Source organism: Rhincodon typus, chromosome 10 (genome assembly GCF_021869965.1).
Source record: "Rhincodon typus isolate 14 chromosome 10, sRhiTyp1.1, whole genome shotgun sequence".
Taxonomy (NCBI): Eukaryota; Metazoa; Chordata; class Chondrichthyes; order Orectolobiformes; family Rhincodontidae; genus Rhincodon; species Rhincodon typus.
Window position 1 is genome coordinate 21,033,968 of NC_063341.1, and position 18,003 is coordinate 21,051,970.

At 39.2% G+C, this 18,003-nt stretch overlaps 2 protein-coding genes across 4 annotated transcripts in view; both read right to left on the bottom strand.

Moving 5' to 3' along the window:
* Positions 1–1,007: 1,007 nt before the first annotated feature.
* On the bottom strand, positions 1,008–4,963 carry LOC109930859 (dynein light chain Tctex-type protein 2B). Its single transcript, XM_048602444.1, has one exon. It carries the CDS (start codon positions 2,403–2,405, stop codon positions 1,803–1,805), a length of 603 nt encoding a protein of 200 aa, XP_048458401.1. The 5' UTR covers positions 2,406–4,963; the 3' UTR covers positions 1,008–1,802.
* A 3,714-nt stretch (positions 4,964–8,677) lies between these two features.
* The window catches only part of dbt (dihydrolipoamide branched chain transacylase E2), a 51,598-nt gene continuing 42,272 nt past the window's right edge, over positions 8,678–18,003 (bottom strand). For all 3 annotated transcript variants that reach the window (XM_020530258.2, XM_048601721.1, XM_048601722.1), the window contains 4 exons: positions 17,116–17,193; positions 11,637–11,828; positions 9,325–9,396; positions 8,678–9,217 (listed from right to left, as the gene is read on the bottom strand). In XM_020530258.2, the coding sequence (XP_020385847.1) occupies positions 9,050–9,217; positions 9,325–9,396; positions 11,637–11,828; positions 17,116–17,193 (510 nt within the window). In that variant the 3' untranslated portion in view covers positions 8,678–9,049. The remainder of the gene's footprint in view (positions 9,218–9,324; positions 9,397–11,636; positions 11,829–17,115; positions 17,194–18,003) is intronic.

The following is an 18,003-nucleotide window of genomic DNA, read 5'->3' on the forward strand; positions in this document are numbered from 1 at the left end:
TTGGAACATGGAAATTGGAACACAGTCAGATGTAATGTGAATCTAGGAGAATGGAATAGGGTCCTCACAGGAAACAGGACGTGAGGAAGTATCATCAGGGCAGTGGGTGGGAGTGAGTGGATTTATGGTGAATAATGGCCAATGACCTTGCCCCAGAAATGGAGGAAGGCAAGGGTTTGGAAATGAGCTGTTGTCCAATGACTCCTGTGGGGAGGCTGACGTGTGAACACCAAGGGAAAGGATGACCAGGCTCTACTTTGAGATTATGGGGTGGAATGATCTATCCCTTCCCTACACACAGGCAGAAGAATGCCCAGTGCCCATGGATCGCTATTCCAGTACAACTCAAAATTTTTAGGAAAGATAACTGGAGAAGAATTTATTTTAAGAATGCAATGGAAGCATAATAAAGGAGAACACATCTAAACATTGGAAACTGAAGATGGCTTAGAATTTGCGACGTCCTGACCAGAATCTGTTGTAAATGTACTTTAATTACAATCATCTCTCCCCCTCTATCTCTCGCCCCCACCCCCCCCGTCACCCATCCTATGCACTGCCCTCCGGTTGACCTGACCTTGTCCGCCGACTCCCTGATGATAGTCAGTCACATTTGCAACATTGCTGACATATACTGGCCCTCCTGTCAATATTGTAGAGCGCGGCTCACTGATATGCAAATCTCTCGAATCTCTCCCCTGGTTTTAGTTATATCCTAAAATGTTTATAACTCAAGTTTCTATTTGAAATGTAATGTCTGAAAGCGAGCGGCTTCTGCAAACAACCCCACTTTAAAAACGCAACTATGTCAACAGGAGTGCAATAAAAGCATTACTCTGGAGGAAATGTGATTTTTGTTAAAGAAAGGTGGACAGGGTCTGAAGAAGAATGTTGAAGGATATGCTTCTGCCGATATGCTTCTGCCAACATGCCCCATAGCTTGTGGGCAGACAGACAACGGCATCTGGCCGAAGATACAGAATCAATCAATTGAAATGGAGCCCTTGTCGGTTTTACCGCACTTTATTTTAGAAACTCTGTAAGAACGATACAATCATGAATCGATTTCCTTTAAATTTGAAAAAACTCACTTTAAAACATTACAATTTCCCTTTAAGACCCAACATTTTCCTCATTTACAAGCCTCGGTAACTTCAGTTAAAATATCGGTAAACAAAATTAAATAACTAACGTTAGCAAATAGCAGAGCCTATAGATACATCGGGAGCTCCTCTGTGTCAAATGCAGCTAATATACAAAATGGGAGAACGAATGGAACATGAGACAGAAATCTACAGAAAAGATGGATATTTTAACAGCAACCGATTTAGTACAAGTAAAATGTAACAACATTATCTGCTTTAAAGGACACAAACAGAAAGTCTTGCTGGTTTGGATTCCAAAATGCAAAAGTGTTGGTTTTTGGAAACAAAACAACTCTCCTGTGAGAGCAAACCCGATTTAGGGTGAAAGACGAGAGCGCCTTCAAGTTGAAGAGACGCCGAAATGTGATCACACATTCTCTGCGGTTACATTTCAAACCAGTCGGTAGTTTATAACAAAGTAAACAGACGTTGAGAAAGTATTTTTTAAAAAAATAAAATTACTTCCGATGTTGGATATCCGCAAGAAAAAGCAAAAAGTTCCTTTCTGATCGGTAAGTTTACTGCAGTTTGTTTCGGATGCTGAGGTTGCCCTCTCGGATTCTATTTCCTTACCGGGGGAGTCTGTGTTCACGGTGAAGAGCGGCTCTGCCAATGCTCAAGGTGGCGATCCCGTGTAGCAGCTTTGCATGTTATTTATTATTCGTGATACACAGCGAATACCAGGCAGAGAGCGAACAGCGAGTCGTTCTGGAAGCAGACTTCTGCATACGTGTCCACGGTGGGACTCCACACTGCTCTGCTGGAACAGCACAGACCCGAAGCTGTGGTCGCCCCGAGGACCACGTAGCAGACGATCTTGTACCTCTCGTAGCCCAGGGCTTTCACCGCCTTCTTCACACACTCAGCCAGCTCCACTGCTGCCAGAGCCGAGCCGTGCGGATCGTACTTGGCATCTTTCAGCCTGGCCTCTAGGACGGGCCGAATGGCAACCCGCGCCTCTTCAGCCGAGAAGGTCCTGGCAGCTCGGGGTACATACAGGTTCGTGGCGGCGCTGCTGGCGCCGCTACTGCTGCTGGGGCAGGGTTTCGGGCGCTGCCTCTGGCTCAGCCGCTCGGTTTTCTCTCGCCTCTTTTCCTTGCTGTTCTGGGCCAGGCTCCGGTTCCTGTGCAGTTCGTTGGCCCCTCCAGGCGAAGCCCATCCCTGGGATAGGTGACCGCACCAGCCCCGAGCCAAACGCACTGCCTCCAAACTGCTCGGTTTCTTCAGTCGCTCAGCCTCCCCGAAGCCGCAACTTCCCATTTTCGCTTCAGCGTGTGGCGGAGAAAACACTGACGTCTCTCCCTTTAGTTTCGCTGGTACAAGCTCATATCCCTGCTACCGTGAGGCGGGGTCGGGGAACTGAACTGAACCTCAGGCGATGTCGGGGGAGCTCAGCTGTGAGCTACATACTCACTCACCATCTGCAACCGAAGTGGGAAGGTGGGATATTTGAATTCAGAAGGAGGCTGGCCAGGGGGAGGCGGATTGAGAAAATGAATTGCAATAACCTGGTGCTCGTCATACTGTGTACAAGCGCCACTGTCCCCACTCTTTCAGCCCAAACATTAACCCGTTTTCAACCCAGTTACAGCCTTCCAAATACAACTGTCAGTTTTAAATAAAACGGAATACCAAATGTGATAATTTTCCTAACCAACATGCCCAGAGCTCTGAGCTATGATTTGAACTCGGATTTTCTGGTCTAGAGTGATAGACACGTCCAAGTCAGACCATGGGTAGGAATCCAACTACCCTATCCCAGCCACAAAGCTTCTGTTATTTTAACCACCTGTAGGGACGTCTCATGGCGTACAACATAAGGGTGTCCCACAAAGTTCAAGGATAATTGAATGGATTTGAGTTGAGCTAAGGGAATTTTTAAAAAGAGGTGCAATCACATGGTTCAAGATCACATTTTTGGGGAGGATGTACAGAAACAAATCTGAAACGAAGTTAGGTGCAAACATCATACAGTAGTTATAACAGGGAACTTTAATTACCCATTATATAGATGGAGATAATGGTAAGGTGCAGGGAGGGACAGACATTTCTAGATTGTGTTGAGGAGAATTTCTACAGCAGGATGTAATCAATCCAACAAGAAAGGAGGCACTGATGGACCTGGCTCTTGGGAATGAGGCAGGCCACTTAGATCAAGTGGCAGTGGTGCATCATTTAGGGGACAGTGATCATTTTATCATAAGGTTCAGGATGATGGTGAAAAATAACAACAAACTGACTTTAATGGAGCAAGAACAGAGCTGTGCTGAATAGACTGTAACTGAAGATTAATGGAAAAACAGTTGCTGAACAATGGGCTATCTTCAAAAAGGAGATGTAATGAGCACAATTAAGATTATTCCCTCAAAAGGAAGAAGTGGGACAAACAGTCCGTAGGTCCCTGGATGGAAAAGTGTGTTTATGTTGGTGTCAGGTAGAAAATACAGTTGAGAACCAAGTTGAATACAGAAGGCTCAGACAGGATGTGAAAAAGAAAATAAAAGAAGCAAGGAGGGATTCTGAGTAAAGACATAATCTCACATAATGGGAATCCCTAAAGTCTTCTATGAAGCACTTCAATAGTTAAAGGGTGATAAAATGAGCAGCAGGGCTAATTAGGGACCAAAAATGGCATTTACGCACAGAAGAGGTATGGCAGACCCATTAAGTAATCACTTTGCATCAGTCTCAGAAGGGTTTAAAATTGATAAGGAACAGCCATCAGAGAAACTGTCAACACATAAAAATTGATAAAGTACCAGGAGTGAATGAAATGCACCCAAGACTATCCAAGGAAATGATGTGCAAATTGCAGAGGCACTAACAATAATCTTCCAAGCTTCCTTCAACTCACATGGTGCCAGAGGATTGGAGAATTGCCAGAAACAGTAGCATATCTGAAGATTGGTAAATTTTTAAGAATACAGCAAAAGTGGACAAGAAACTGATAAGGAAAGAGAGACTAGGATATGAATTCAATCTAACAAATAAAACATAAAACATGGACTGCAAACTCTTCTATAGATACAAAAAAGATTTAGCTAAGTCAAATGTGGGTCTATTACAGGCAGAGTCAGGAAAATTTATAATGGGGAATAGAGAAATGACTGAGAAGCAAAATGATTACTTGCTGTCTGTATTCACTATAGAAGATACAATAAACTTGCCAGAACTACAGATCCAAGTGGCTAGAAAGAAGGAAGAGTTGGAAGAAATTAAAAAGATGATTGTACTGGAGTAATTAATAAGGTTGAAAGTTGTTAAGTCCCTGGAACATTATGTTCTACATCCTGGAGTGCGAGAGGAAGTGGCTATGGAGATAGCTGATGCGTTGGTGAATATCTTCCAAAATTCTATAGATTCTGGAATGATTCAGGTGGATGTAAAAGCAACAAATGTCACCCCACTACTTAAAATGGGAGTAAGAGAGAATTAAGGGAACTTCAGACCTGTTAGCCTTACAACAGGAGGAAAAATGTTAGAATCTTATTATAAAGACTGTGATAAATGTACATTTGGATAATAATGATCTGATTGGGCAGAGTCAGCATAGATTTGCAAATGGGAAATCATGTTTGATTAACTCGGGATTTTCTTTGAGGACGTTATCAACAGAAGTGATAAATGGGAATCAATGGACATAATGTACTTGGATTTTCTGAAGGCTTTCAATAAGGTTCCCATAGGTTAGAAAAATTAAACACATGGGTTTGGAGATAATATACTGCCATAGCCTGACCAGTGGGGGAACCATAAGGATTAGTATTTGAGCCCCATCTGTTCGTAATATATATCAATGACTTAGATACGGGAATGAAATGTAATATTTCCAAATTTGTGGACAATACAAAGCTAAGCAGGAATGTATGTTGACAGGAAAAGTGCAAAGCAGCTTCAGGAGGTTTTGAACAGGTTTAATGGGTGGGCAAGAACACGGCAGATGGAATTTAATATTAAGAATTATGAAGTTATTCACATTGGCAGGAAGAACAGATGTGCAGAGTGTTTCTCAAATGGTAAGAAGTAGAACCTAGGTGTCCTTATCAACAAGTCACTGAAGGCTAACATGCAGGTGCAGCAAGCTATTAGAAAGGTTAATAGACTACATTCCTTCTAATATTTCTTGCTGCTGTGTGGATCTCTGAGGTCCGAGTGCAACTGTGGCTTCCGGAATCGGAAGTCAATGTGTCTGCACACGTGTGCATAGAACCTCCAAGCGGCTGCCCAGCTTAGAGCGAACATTGCTAATGGAATATTAGCACTGATTACATGAGGATTTGACTAGAGGAATAATGAAATCTTGTTGATAAGCCTGGTTAGACTTCACCTGGAGTGCTGTATGCAGTTTTAGTCTCCTTAACTCAGGAAGGATATTATTGCCAAAAGGGAGTGTAATGGTAGTTCATTAGACTTGTTCCTGTGATGGTGGGACTGTCCTATGAAGAGTAAGTATGGAAACTGAGCCTGTATTATCTCGAGTTTTGACGAATGAGAAGTGATCTCACTGAAACCAACAAAATACTTAAAAGGATAGCGAGGGCAGAGACAAATATAGGCTTTACCCTGGTTGAGGAATCTAGAACCAAGGGGCACAATTTAGCATACAGGGGATGCCACTTAGAACAGAGATGAGGAGAAATGTTTTTGTTTAGAGTGTTGCGAATCTTTGGAATTCCTGTGTCCAGAGTTGTAGAAGCTCAGTCATGAGTATTTTTAAGGGAGAAACTGACAGATTTTTAACTAACAATGGTGTATAGTGTTATGATAGGTGTAAAGGCATTGAAGGGCTCAATCTGCCATGATCATATTATATGGCAGACAAAGGCTGGACAGATTGAATGGCCCACTCTTGATCCCACGTAAGCAAGGAAGTTGGGCTGAACTTTCACAAAGCACTGGTTGGATCTCAGCTGCAATATTCTTGCCAAAACTTTAGGAGCGAGATCAACATCTAGAGTAGGTGCAGAGGAAATTTACTAGAATAATACCAGACATGGAAGACTTCAATTACATAAAAAGCCGTGAGAAACTCAGATTGAATGGGGGAAGACTATTGATAGCTGCAGGACAAAGGGATTTAGAGGGCATGTATTACAAAAAGCTAATATTCTGTATTCAGCAGATGATAGGAAGGCAAATGGTTGGCCTTCATTTCAAAGGGAATTAAGTATGAAAGTAGAAAGGTCTTGCTAAAATTATATAAGGCACTAGTCAGACCACAGCTGAAATGACTGTCAACTGTTTTGATCCCCATATAGATAGATAGATAGATATACTGATATTTGAGGCAGTCCAAAAGAAGGTTCACTGGGTTGATACCAGATATGGAATGACTGTCTTAAGAGGAGACATTGAATAGGTTGACTTGAACACAACAGAGTACAGAAGAATTGAGAGGAGACATTATTGAAACATTTGAGATTCTTAGGGGACTTGACAGCGTATGTATGGAGAGTTGTGGCATAGTCAAGAACCAGAAAGCATAATATCAGAATAAGGGATTGCCCATTTAAGACAGCGAGGAGGAGGAATTTCTTCTCTCAATAGGTAGTGAATCTGTGGAATTCTTAAACACAAACAGCCATCTAGGCCATTGAGTATATTCAAGGCTGAAATAGACAGATTACTAATCAGTAAGGAAATCAATGGTTATGGGGGAAAAGGTAGGAAAGTGGAGTTGAGGGTTATCAGATCAGCCATGATCTTACTGAATGGCAGAATGGACTTGATGGGCCACATGGCCTACTTCTGTTCCTTGTTTTATAGTCTTAGAGCAAAAAAGATTGAGAGATTTGCTAAACCTATTTAACATCTTGAAGGATTTTAATAGCTTAAAGAAGGAGAAATTATTTCCAGATGACAGAAGAGCTGGTAATCAACCACAGGACTCAAATTTGACATAATTTTTGAAGGCAATTGCCAGAAAATGAAGATTCCATATGGTAAAATGCTTATTTGGTTTAAGATCTGGAATGCACTGAAAGCGTGGTGGACGCATATTTAATAACATTGCAAAATAAATTCAATAAAGTGTGAAAAAAACTGCAGTGTTAATAACAAGAAGCAGGGAAGTGTGACTAATTGGATAATTCTTTTAAAGAGAGGGCAGACACAACAAGTTGAAAAGCTTCCTTAGAGATAGTAGGAACTGCCGATGCTGGAGTCTGAGATAACAAGGTGTGGAGCTGGAGGAACACAGTAAGCCAGGCAGCATCAGAGGAGCAGGAAAGCTGACTTTTCAGGTCGGGACCTTTCTTCAGAAAACTTTCTGCTGTGTTCCTCCACCTCCACACCTTGTTATCTGAAAAGCTTCCTTCCTAGCTATACTACTTAATAATTTTAAGAAAAGCAAGAGTTTGTGTTTTCCAAATGGATTGAACAGACACTCAAGCTGTGGTAATTTCTCACCAGGTTGTTTCAAAATCTCAAGCACTGGTATGGGCTCCTGGTACAGATACCCAACTGACTGGTAAAATGGGAGAGAAAAGTTCATTTCCTGTTTTTGAAGGTATCAAGGTGTGCAGGTTGCCTAAAAATGGAATGGGAAACAAGTGAGACAAAAGTGACAGAGGGAGAAGACTCTTTTAGTTTCAAACATAATTCCAGAATGGAGAGCATAAACTCCGGATACCATAAATGATATAATAATTATTCTGTCTCTGTCCTAAAGCCAATAGTGACATTTGAAGTTTTTGTATGTTGCATTTAAGTAACTAATTAGTTATAGATTTCACAGCACATTGCTAAACGTAATCTTTAGTTTACAGTACAATACTGTGCTTTACGTACACTTGTTATTCAGATGAAATGATGTACATTTTGATAGCATTTCAGCTTCTATCCTGAAAAAAAGGCTACAGATTGGAACAAAAACACAACTGTTCACGATGCACAATAAAAGAGCTTTGATACCTGAAGAAATCTTAGTGAAATACATAAAGTTAGTAAAAATAGAAGTAACATTCAAAGCAAATTGGAATTTACAAACATACTTCTCCTTCCAAAATCTCAAACCAATTATGTAAATATTCTTCCATCAAATAATCTTGAAACCTGTTAGTACTGCGCAAGTTATACTTTTTATAAAGTGTTACAAAATTAAAGCCTCCTGCAGAAGATGTTGTTTCACAGTAAATATTTATTGTGACCAATCTTTTAAAAGATCAGAACAATTATATATCATAGATAGTTTGCACATGATATTTCGGCTTTAAATTAATGTTGGAATATAATGTTTCTCAGCGAATCAGAACCTGGAAATTGTCAGTTAAATAAAACTACATGAACGCTTCGAGCACCGACTAGTGTTTCTGCACCAAAATGTAACCAATAACATTAGGCCTGCTTTATTAAAACAGTACAAATTATTAACATGCCATTGTTCTGAACATTTCTAATATTTCACAATTGGTTGTAAAACTTCTGCAGCCACCGTGTAACAGAAGCAACAAGTGTATTCTGAAAGCTTACAAAAGGCTTCAGTGCTTGGAGGCACAGGGATAATGAACAAATTAGACTGCAAACCGTTTTGATTGAATTATGGCATGTGTTTATACAGTTAAAGCTAGATGCTACAATACTTACTTTTCACAATGACCTTACCATTTTTGTTTTTGGTGGGCAGGGGAGACAGGGAGAGAGTTTAAAGGAAGAGGAAGTAGAGAAGATGTTTAATGCAAACCTCACCCTGCAAGAATTATACCCCTTCCATCATTTAATTTAAAAAAAGAACCAAAATCTGACCTCTACTAAATATAAACCGCTGCTTTAGACAAGTCACTGTTCAGAATGAAAAAAACCAAAACAGAAGACCGTGGCAGCATTTATAAATCAATTTGAAATAAAACCTATTACTCTTGAAACTAGTCTGTTGAACTAAGTTGTTGTTTATCAATGACCTTTCTTTACTTTAGGTCTAGCAGCATGGATGCAGGATTCTCCAAGTAGGATTTCCAAAGGTTTGAAAATCGGGCCATTGTGGCTCCATCAATAATCCGGTGATCAGCTGACCAGCTTACATTCATGATTTGAGCCTTGATCACTTCACCTTTATCATTAAATCGTGGCAGGACCTAAAGCATTAAACATCTCAATTAGAAATGTGGGTAAAATAGTAGGAAACTATTAGCAAATATTTGGATTCCTGCAATCACAAGAATAATTATACCAAATTACAAACCTGTATCTTTCCAATAGCACCAATAGCTACTTCTGGAGGTAGTATCACAGGTTTAGCATAAGTGCCACCAATCTACAAACATACAGATACAGCACAGTAAATATCACTGAAGCATTCCACATTCTAAAACTTACTTTACAATTAAACAAAAGAAACTGCATTGTCAGTTGAACAGTGGAGATCTAACTGGTTATCCAACTGGCAATGAGTCAATGTCATTGTGCACACAGGCATCATTAATGTTATCACTACAGGTCCAGCATACTGCATACAGTATCCACAGCTAGTTGCAACTTATGGGTGTACAATTTAATATAATTACTAACAGGTAACATTCATTGGATGGATCTGTTGGCTTTATAATCACTTTGTGATCCGTCACCACATTGATTTTAGCTTGTGAGCAGGAATGGCAACATTACACTAAACCATTGTGCAAAAGAGTAAATAAAATTTTAAGTGGAAGATTCATTTGATTACACCAGTCAAATTTTAAAGACTACATTAATAATGAGAATTAAAATGTAAAAAATACCCAATGCTCATGTAACTAAAAATTTTACTCAAGACCAAAAGGTCATGAGCGTAAATGCCAGGGTTGCCCAACTTGCCAACCTGGTTTTGTTTGGTGGATAGGAAGAACAGAAGCAGTCAGCTGAATGAAGTACTGCATAAATACGAGATGCCCGCACCAGAGAATGAAGAACCAATGAGAATCATAAGGCTCAATCTACACTTCCTGCAAATTTAAAATCAGCAATGGGTAGGACTAAGGAATTGAAAGAAACAAAGTTGATATATTAAGACATTTGTTTGACAGAAAAAAATGAAAAGGGCAATAAATAAGCACTTATGCTTATACGTAGCATTTCAAAAAGGATTTAAACTCTAAATGTTAGGTAATTAAATTAAGTGATATTATCTCATTGTTTGCCAATCGTGTAGATCACACTCAATCTAAAATGATATAATGCTCATTCAATGTTTTTATAAGGACGACACACATGCTGATATCTGCCATGTCCATCACTTTCCCACTGTTCACTCGTATGAAGATGAAAATTGCATAAAACAATCCTTCCAATCTCCATTGTACAAGTGATAAATAAAACAGCCACACAAGATTAACTGCAACACTGTAATTTCAACATGGGATTTACTGACTACTAACCAGCTTCGTTTCCCTGTTTCCAGGTTGCGAGCACAATGTAATTTTATAGTAATAACTGTTCAGGCACCATTCATCCTAGATTCAGCTCAGTATTTAGCCCTATTCACATGCCCATGTTACTTCAAAACTTGAGAAATTGCTTTGCATGGCAAAATCGATAATCTTGCTATTAGGGTTAAAAGACAGACTTGCAGCATAGCCTCAAATAACCAGTTGGAAAAATATCAGAAAGTGTGTGTGTGTAAGGAATATATTTGGAAGTTTTGTTGGACAAATCTACAGTTCAAATTTTATTTTCTTGGGGTGAATGACATCAGGAACATGAGATGGAAAATTTTCGGCTCAACTCTCAGCAATTCAAAACAGGAAACAGAACAAAAAAATAAAAAAAAAACATGCATTACACCAAGAGCATCTCGACAGCAACACCTCTGTAGTAGCTCAAGTAAGGCTGATATATTAATTACTTGTACAGAACAATGGGTTCCTAATGGAGAGTGTTTACAAGAAACTAGTTTAATGCTGCTTTAAACTTACATCACACTCGAGTAATAAATTGGTAGCCTCCAGGCTAGATTTGAACCTGAATTAGGTCTGATAAGTAGAAATGCACATACAATATTGTTTTAATTTAGTTACATGTCAAATTATAGAAATTAAGTTAGTCATATTATTTATCAGCTGCAGTTAAATTTTATCCTTTTACCTCTGAACCCTATACAAGTTAATATCTCTCACAGCACTCTAATATTGTCTTATGCATTCTTGCAGTGGATGGCAGAACTCATTACTTGAATCATTCCTTATTTGGTTTAGAATTCAAATGACTAACACTTTTTTCAAACAGGTGACATGACAGAAGGCTGCAGTCAGAGAAAACTGCTGAGAACACAGATCTTGTGACGGCAGCTGGGTATCCAAAGGTCAGTAATAATAACAAATCGCATTCTTACAGAAACTATATCTGGTTTGTACTTCGAATATCTGTCAGAAATGTGGTATTAATTAATTAATAAATAATAATTATTAGTAGTAGTAATAATAATTAATACTAATTATTAGTATTAGTGGTGGATTATTAGAAAGCAAACGAAAGGCAAAGACATAGGAAGCTGCTGTAAAGAAACTGTATTTTACTGACCGTGCCAATGTTGGAAAGAGCGAATGTCCCTCCAGTGAGGTCATTTGTCCCCAGCTGATTGGCAGAGCCCAAAGTTTGCAGCCGGTTTAATTCTGCTGCAATCTCAAAGACACTAAGGACCTGAACATTCTTAACAACTGGAACAATCAGACCTTGCTGCGTATCCATAGCGATACCTATGTTGTGGGAAGCCTAGTCAAAAATATAAGTGTCAGAAGTAAGCCAAATAAATATTTCACAAATTACACACATGCAATTGAGGTAACTCTCATTCAAGACTGCTAACATTTTCTTCACCACGGGTAAGAATTTGCTGTTAATTCATTAAGTTAAAGTTATTTATCAGTCACTTGTTTTCTCATAACAGTCTGTCACACTTTAGCAGGTGCAATACAGGTGCGAATGCTTCTGTTGGGCCTGGTACTTGGAATTGAAGAACAAAACGGTACCTCACCGGATTTAACCATTCAAGCCTGACAAATAGACTTATGCAACATTTTTACTAAAGACACTTTCTTGACCAGCTACATGAATTATTTTGGAAGAGGATGGTGAGGATGGAAAATCATAACTGAGCCAATGCCATTTTCGTACAATGTCAACATATACACTTTCTAGGAGTCGTCACTGGACACAAATCATGAGTGGTGACCTTACTTGACTTCTCTTTCCCTTAGTGCTGATAATAGCTGTGTAGCATTCAGCAGGTTCAAATATCATCATTCAGTTAAGATTGGTAAAAACTGGAGAACTGAATTAGGGATATTCTAGACAGCATGATACATGAGACAATGGCATTAAGGACATTAATTAAAAATTTTGGATTTCTATTCAGGTAAGGAATTGTTTCCTGATCTTTCAATCACAAAAGCAGTTTTGTAGTCAATGTTCCTGTACAAGACAGATAATTTTCTATTTCTGCTAATGTTGTTAACTATGTACAGACTTGTTGTTACAACAGATTAACAGTTCTCCAAGTAATGAAATTTTGGCAAAAGGCTTTATAGAAAGCAATGAATGTTCCAGCAGTGTGTTAAGTGTTGTGCTGGAATCATGCTTGTTTGAGTTTACAGATTAGCTGTACTTAAGGAGCACAGGCTGTTCTAGAGTACTATCAAAAAGCTCCCTTTTAATTTCAGCACAATAAATAAACAATTACTTTTGTAATCTTTGCCTTTCGACTGAGACAGCGAAGTAAGACTGAATAATTCTTGCTCAAATACAAGAGTACATCTGTTACAGGACAGTAAACGTACAAAAAATCAATATTCAAATACAAAACATTTACTGATTTTTACTTTTTAAGAAATATTAGACAGCAAGCAGTCTTGCTCTTTAAATCAACAATTTTGGAATGCCATGTCCTAATCTAAATCCACTGTCACCATTATTACATTATACGCTTATACTGCCCAAGCTTTGACTGAAAAGTAAACTGTCAAAAATTATGAAAAATACACCAGCTGCATCTTTATCAGCAAGGGTTCAAAAAAGTGACTTCTTCCTGGTCAAAGGTGTTCAGACTTGTGAACTAGATTTAAACGCCAGTTTACAAACACATTAGAATGATGCTTTTAATTAGTCCTAGACCTTCACTCAAGAAGCAGGAATTGTTTATACAGAGATAGCAAGAACTCCAGATGCTGGAGTCAGAGTTGATACAGTGTGGAGCTGGAGGAACACAGCAGGTCAGGCAGCATCAGAGGAGCAGGAGAGTTGACATTTCGGGCCTAGACCCTTCATCACGACTGGGAAGGGGGAACAGAGCTGGGAAATAAATAGAGGTAAGAGGGGTGGAATGTCCATGAGTGGAACACTCCGTCTTGGGAGCAGATACGGCGAAAGCGGAGGATTTGAGAGTAAGGGATCGCATTTTTGCAGGACGGTGGGTGAGAGGAGGTGTAGTCAAGGTAGCTGTGGGAGTTGGTGCGTTTGAAATAGATGTCAGTGCTGAGATGGTTACTAGATATGGAGACATAGAGGTCCAGGAAGAGGAGGAAGGTGTTGGAGATGGTCCAGGTGAATTTGAGGTTGGAGTGAAAGGTATTAGCAAAGTTGATGAACTGTTCAAGCTCTTCATGGGAGCCTGAGACAGCACCGATACAGTAATCAATGTAGCGGAGAAAGAGGTGTGTGGGATGGCGCTGGTGTAGCAGCAGAAGAGGGACTGTTTGACATACCTAATGAAGAGGCAGACAGAGCTTGGACCCATAGCCATCCCTTTGGTTTGCAGGAAGTGGGAGGAGTTAAAAGAAAAGTTGTTAAGGGCAAGGACAAGTTCTGTTAAGCGGATGAGGGTGTCAGTGGAGGGGGACTGGTTAGGCCTGTGGGAGAGGAAGAAGCGGAGGGTTTTTAGGCCATCTGTGTTGGGGATACATGTGTACAGGGACTGGATATCCATGGTGAAGGTGAGGTTTTGGGTGCCAGGGAATTGAAAGTCCTGGAGGAGGTGGAGAGCGTGGGTAGTGTCCTGAAGGTAGGTGGGGAGCTCCTGGACCAGGGCGGAAAAGATAGAGTCAAGGTAAGCGGAAATGAATTCAGTCGGGCAGGAGCAGGCAGAGACAATGGGTCAACCGGGGCAGTTGGGTTTGTGGATTTTGGGAGGAAGATAGACATTACCATGGTACAAAGTCATCCACAATGTGGAAAACGTGCTGCAAAACTTGGAATACCTAGTTTGCATGCAGCTGACCATTCTATTGCATTTTCTTTATGGATAATATTGAAATCTACTTTGTCACCTTCTTTAAAATTAGCACAGTGACTTCAGGAGTAAGACTTATCTGCTATTCTGCAGCTGTCAGTGGACTCTAAAGGGTTTTCCCACACTTTAGTGCATTTTAACTTACATATTCAAAATGTCATTCTCTATCTGAGGAATAAGACTCAAAGCAATGTTATAAAGGATCATGAGAAATCTGCCTCTGACATTCACCATGTACTAATAACGATTTAAATCACAGAATCCCTACAGTGCTGGAAAAGGCCTTTTGGCCCATCAAGTCTGCACCGATCCTCCAAAGAGCATCCTTCCCCTGACCCTATCCTTGTAAGCTAGTAACTACCATGGCTAATCCACCTAGCATGCACATCCCTGGACACTATGGGACAATTCAGCATGGCCAATCCACCTAACCTGCTCATCTTTGGACTGTGGGAGGAAACTGGAGCATCAAGAGGAAATGCATGCAGACATGGGGAGAATGTGCAAACTCCACACAGACATTCACCCAAGGAATCAAACCCATACCTCTAGTGTTGTGAGGCAGCAGTGCTAACCACTGAGCTACCGTGCCGCCAGATTTATACTGAGGAATCCAACTGCTGGAGAAAAGCTGCTGAGAATTGTACGTATCATATTTTGCAAATTATACTGATTCTGTAACACTCACAGGAAGAACACATAATAGCTATAAAGAATTTTGATTTATTTGTCACTTTTCATAACATGCATGAAATTCTAAATTACTGTACAGCCAAATGAACCACCTTTGAAACCTCATCTTAATATGGGAAAACATGTTGCAGTCTTGTTATGCACAACAAAGTCCTACAAACTGCAGTGACACAATAACTAAAATAATGCATTTTTGATTGTACTTTTTGAGAGATAAAAGTCGGCTAATGCCAACTAATGGTGTAGGACTTTGTTTATTTACACTTTGAACTGTGTTGCATTCCCTAGTTACCTTATTGTACTCTTGTATGAGTCTAATTTATACTTGTAAAATTTAGTCTGATCTTGTTCAAACATTTAATCTCTCATTTAAGCCAGATTATTCCCTCGTCTATGTGATATTGCCACCTCCCCAAAAATAAACAAGAGAGTGTCTAAGTTTAGCCCAGCAGAGGTACTTCAAGTGAAATCATTGTGCCAGAAAACAGAGCGCCAAAACCCTGGTGTAACATTGAGATAATTCCGCAACAAAGGATGCAATTGATGGTTGAGACACAAATCAATGAAATGCACCATTTAGGATACACTCTGTCTGAATGCAAAAATCAAACAGAATCTATGTTTACTGTCATCATCTCATCCCTAAAGCCCAGAAAGCAGTTCTAACAAGAAAGGGGAGGCACAGTGGCTCAGTGGTTAGCACTGCTGCCTCACAGCACCAGGGACCCGGTCTCTGGTCCCAGGATTCCAGCCTCGGGCGACTGTCTGTGTGGAGTTTGCACGTTCTCCCCGTGTCTGCGTGGGTTTTGTCCAGGTGCTCCAGTTTCCTCCCACAGTCCAAAGATGCGCAGTTTAGGTGGATTGGCCATGCTAAATTGCCCGTAGTGTTCAGGGATGTGTGGATTAGGTGGGTTACAAGGGGATGGGTCTGGGTGGGATATTCTGAGGTTCGGTGTGGATTTGTTGGGCCGAAGGGCAACACTGTTTCCACACTGTAGGGATTCTATGACTTCTAAAGCTGAGCTTGCTAAAAGAAGTATGTGATATTCAGATTCATCTTTAGTTCTCAAGAGAACCAGGTTGCTTTGGGCAATGATCAGAAAAAGAATTTCTAGGGAGCAGATTTTATTGATACTACTCTGTGATTGATATTAATGAAAAAAGCAATTTTGCTGTTCCTGACTAGCATGGGTAAATTTGCAATCAATGATCATGAACTAGACACCCCCTGCAACCTGTACAGATGGTGACAAAACTAAAAAGAATACTGCATTTAAAATAAAATGATCCCTAAAAAGCCAAACAAAGAAAAGTACTTCAGATGCAGGACTGAAATTCCTGTGTAAGCTTATTGACATTGGACAACACTTAACAAAACGTTAATCACACATTGTGAACTATATAACATTCTGACATTAAAATTAAAATTGAAAGTTGAATGTGACTAGCTCTATCTTTCTGGTCAGATTTCAAGAAATTTGCATATTTAGTTTTCAAGGATGTACAATGGTTAGGCACTAGCAGCAGACTGTATAGTGAAAGTTAAACAGCGTAGCTATGGATATAAAACTATTTCTATTACTTAATCATTAACTTACAAGAAAACACATCAACAGGGCCTTGTTAGATTAATTATTTAAGGGATATGTTATCAGATCCAAAAACTGAAATCACAATGTGTTCTTCTATGAGAATGCTGCATGTCTAAATTCAGATGAAGCTGTCCAAATACAACGCTGAACCTTGTTTGCCATTGTTAGTCTACAAGTAATTGTTCTTTTATGTAATAAAGTTGAGCACAAAATGTATCCAAAAAGTACATACACATGAGAGTCTGAAATTTTATTTATCAGTTTTGTTGAAGGGAAATTCAAAATTCTTCAGGTATAAATTTTACTGCTGAACTAAATCATGTCACATTAATCAAACTAAGTTATAGACAAATTAGCAGAAATCATTTATATCTGGAAATAATTGAAACTGTTTAAGGTTTATTAATATTTAGAGAACCGCCAAAATCAAGCTGTTTTTCTTAATAGTCATTTTTCAGCTTCATGTGTGACAATTATATAGTTTCCTTACCTTATAAGTTACAAATTGGCAGTTTTCATCCAAAGAAGCATTTAGGATAGGATACTGTAGCAAACCCAAAGATGCTGCCTATTAAAATCAAGCACAAAACAAATTCAATGGATCACATTTATTCAATTTTAGAAGCCACTTTTTTTTATCTTAAAATAAATGAAATGGATTGTACTTCATATGACTGCTTCTCACATTTTCATATTTGTCTAAAGGTATAAAAATAAAATCAGCTATCCCAAATCATTTACCACTGGGTCGGTAATAGTTTCAAATAGTTTGACTAAAATATTTCAGTGCACATTACACAGGTATTACAGCTAATAACTGTCACTTTTTACACATTTAAAGACTGAAGTTTGAAATGTATTATTTTTTGCGCAATCTCCTGTGGAACTGGTCATACTGTTAAGAACATATGTTTCCTGTTGTTGTAAATTGCCATGGAAACATTTGCCTTTGAATTCTACAATTAAAATTTATTTGTAGATACAGGTCATTAAGTACTGGGAATTTTGGATTTTTCTCTCTGAACTATGTAAAAAAATCTATTCATCAAGAGACTACAAGGAATGCCTCAGGCATAAATACAGTTACCAAATGCATGTAAGTGTTGAAACTTTGATGAATGGGATTGAAAGCCTTCAATAACAGAAACAAACAAAAGCAAATATAAAGAAATTAGAAGAAAAAAAAAATTCCCAAACAACAGCCAACACATGCTATTCAGCAGATGCTACGAGAGAAGATTTGCATTGAATTGTCCCGCAGTGGATTAAAACTCAACACTGCAACATTCAGTTCATGTGAAGTTCTTATTTTCAAATGCTTTTTAAATGCAAACACTTTTAAAATGCAAATTTCAGTTTTGACTGCAGTCAACATTCT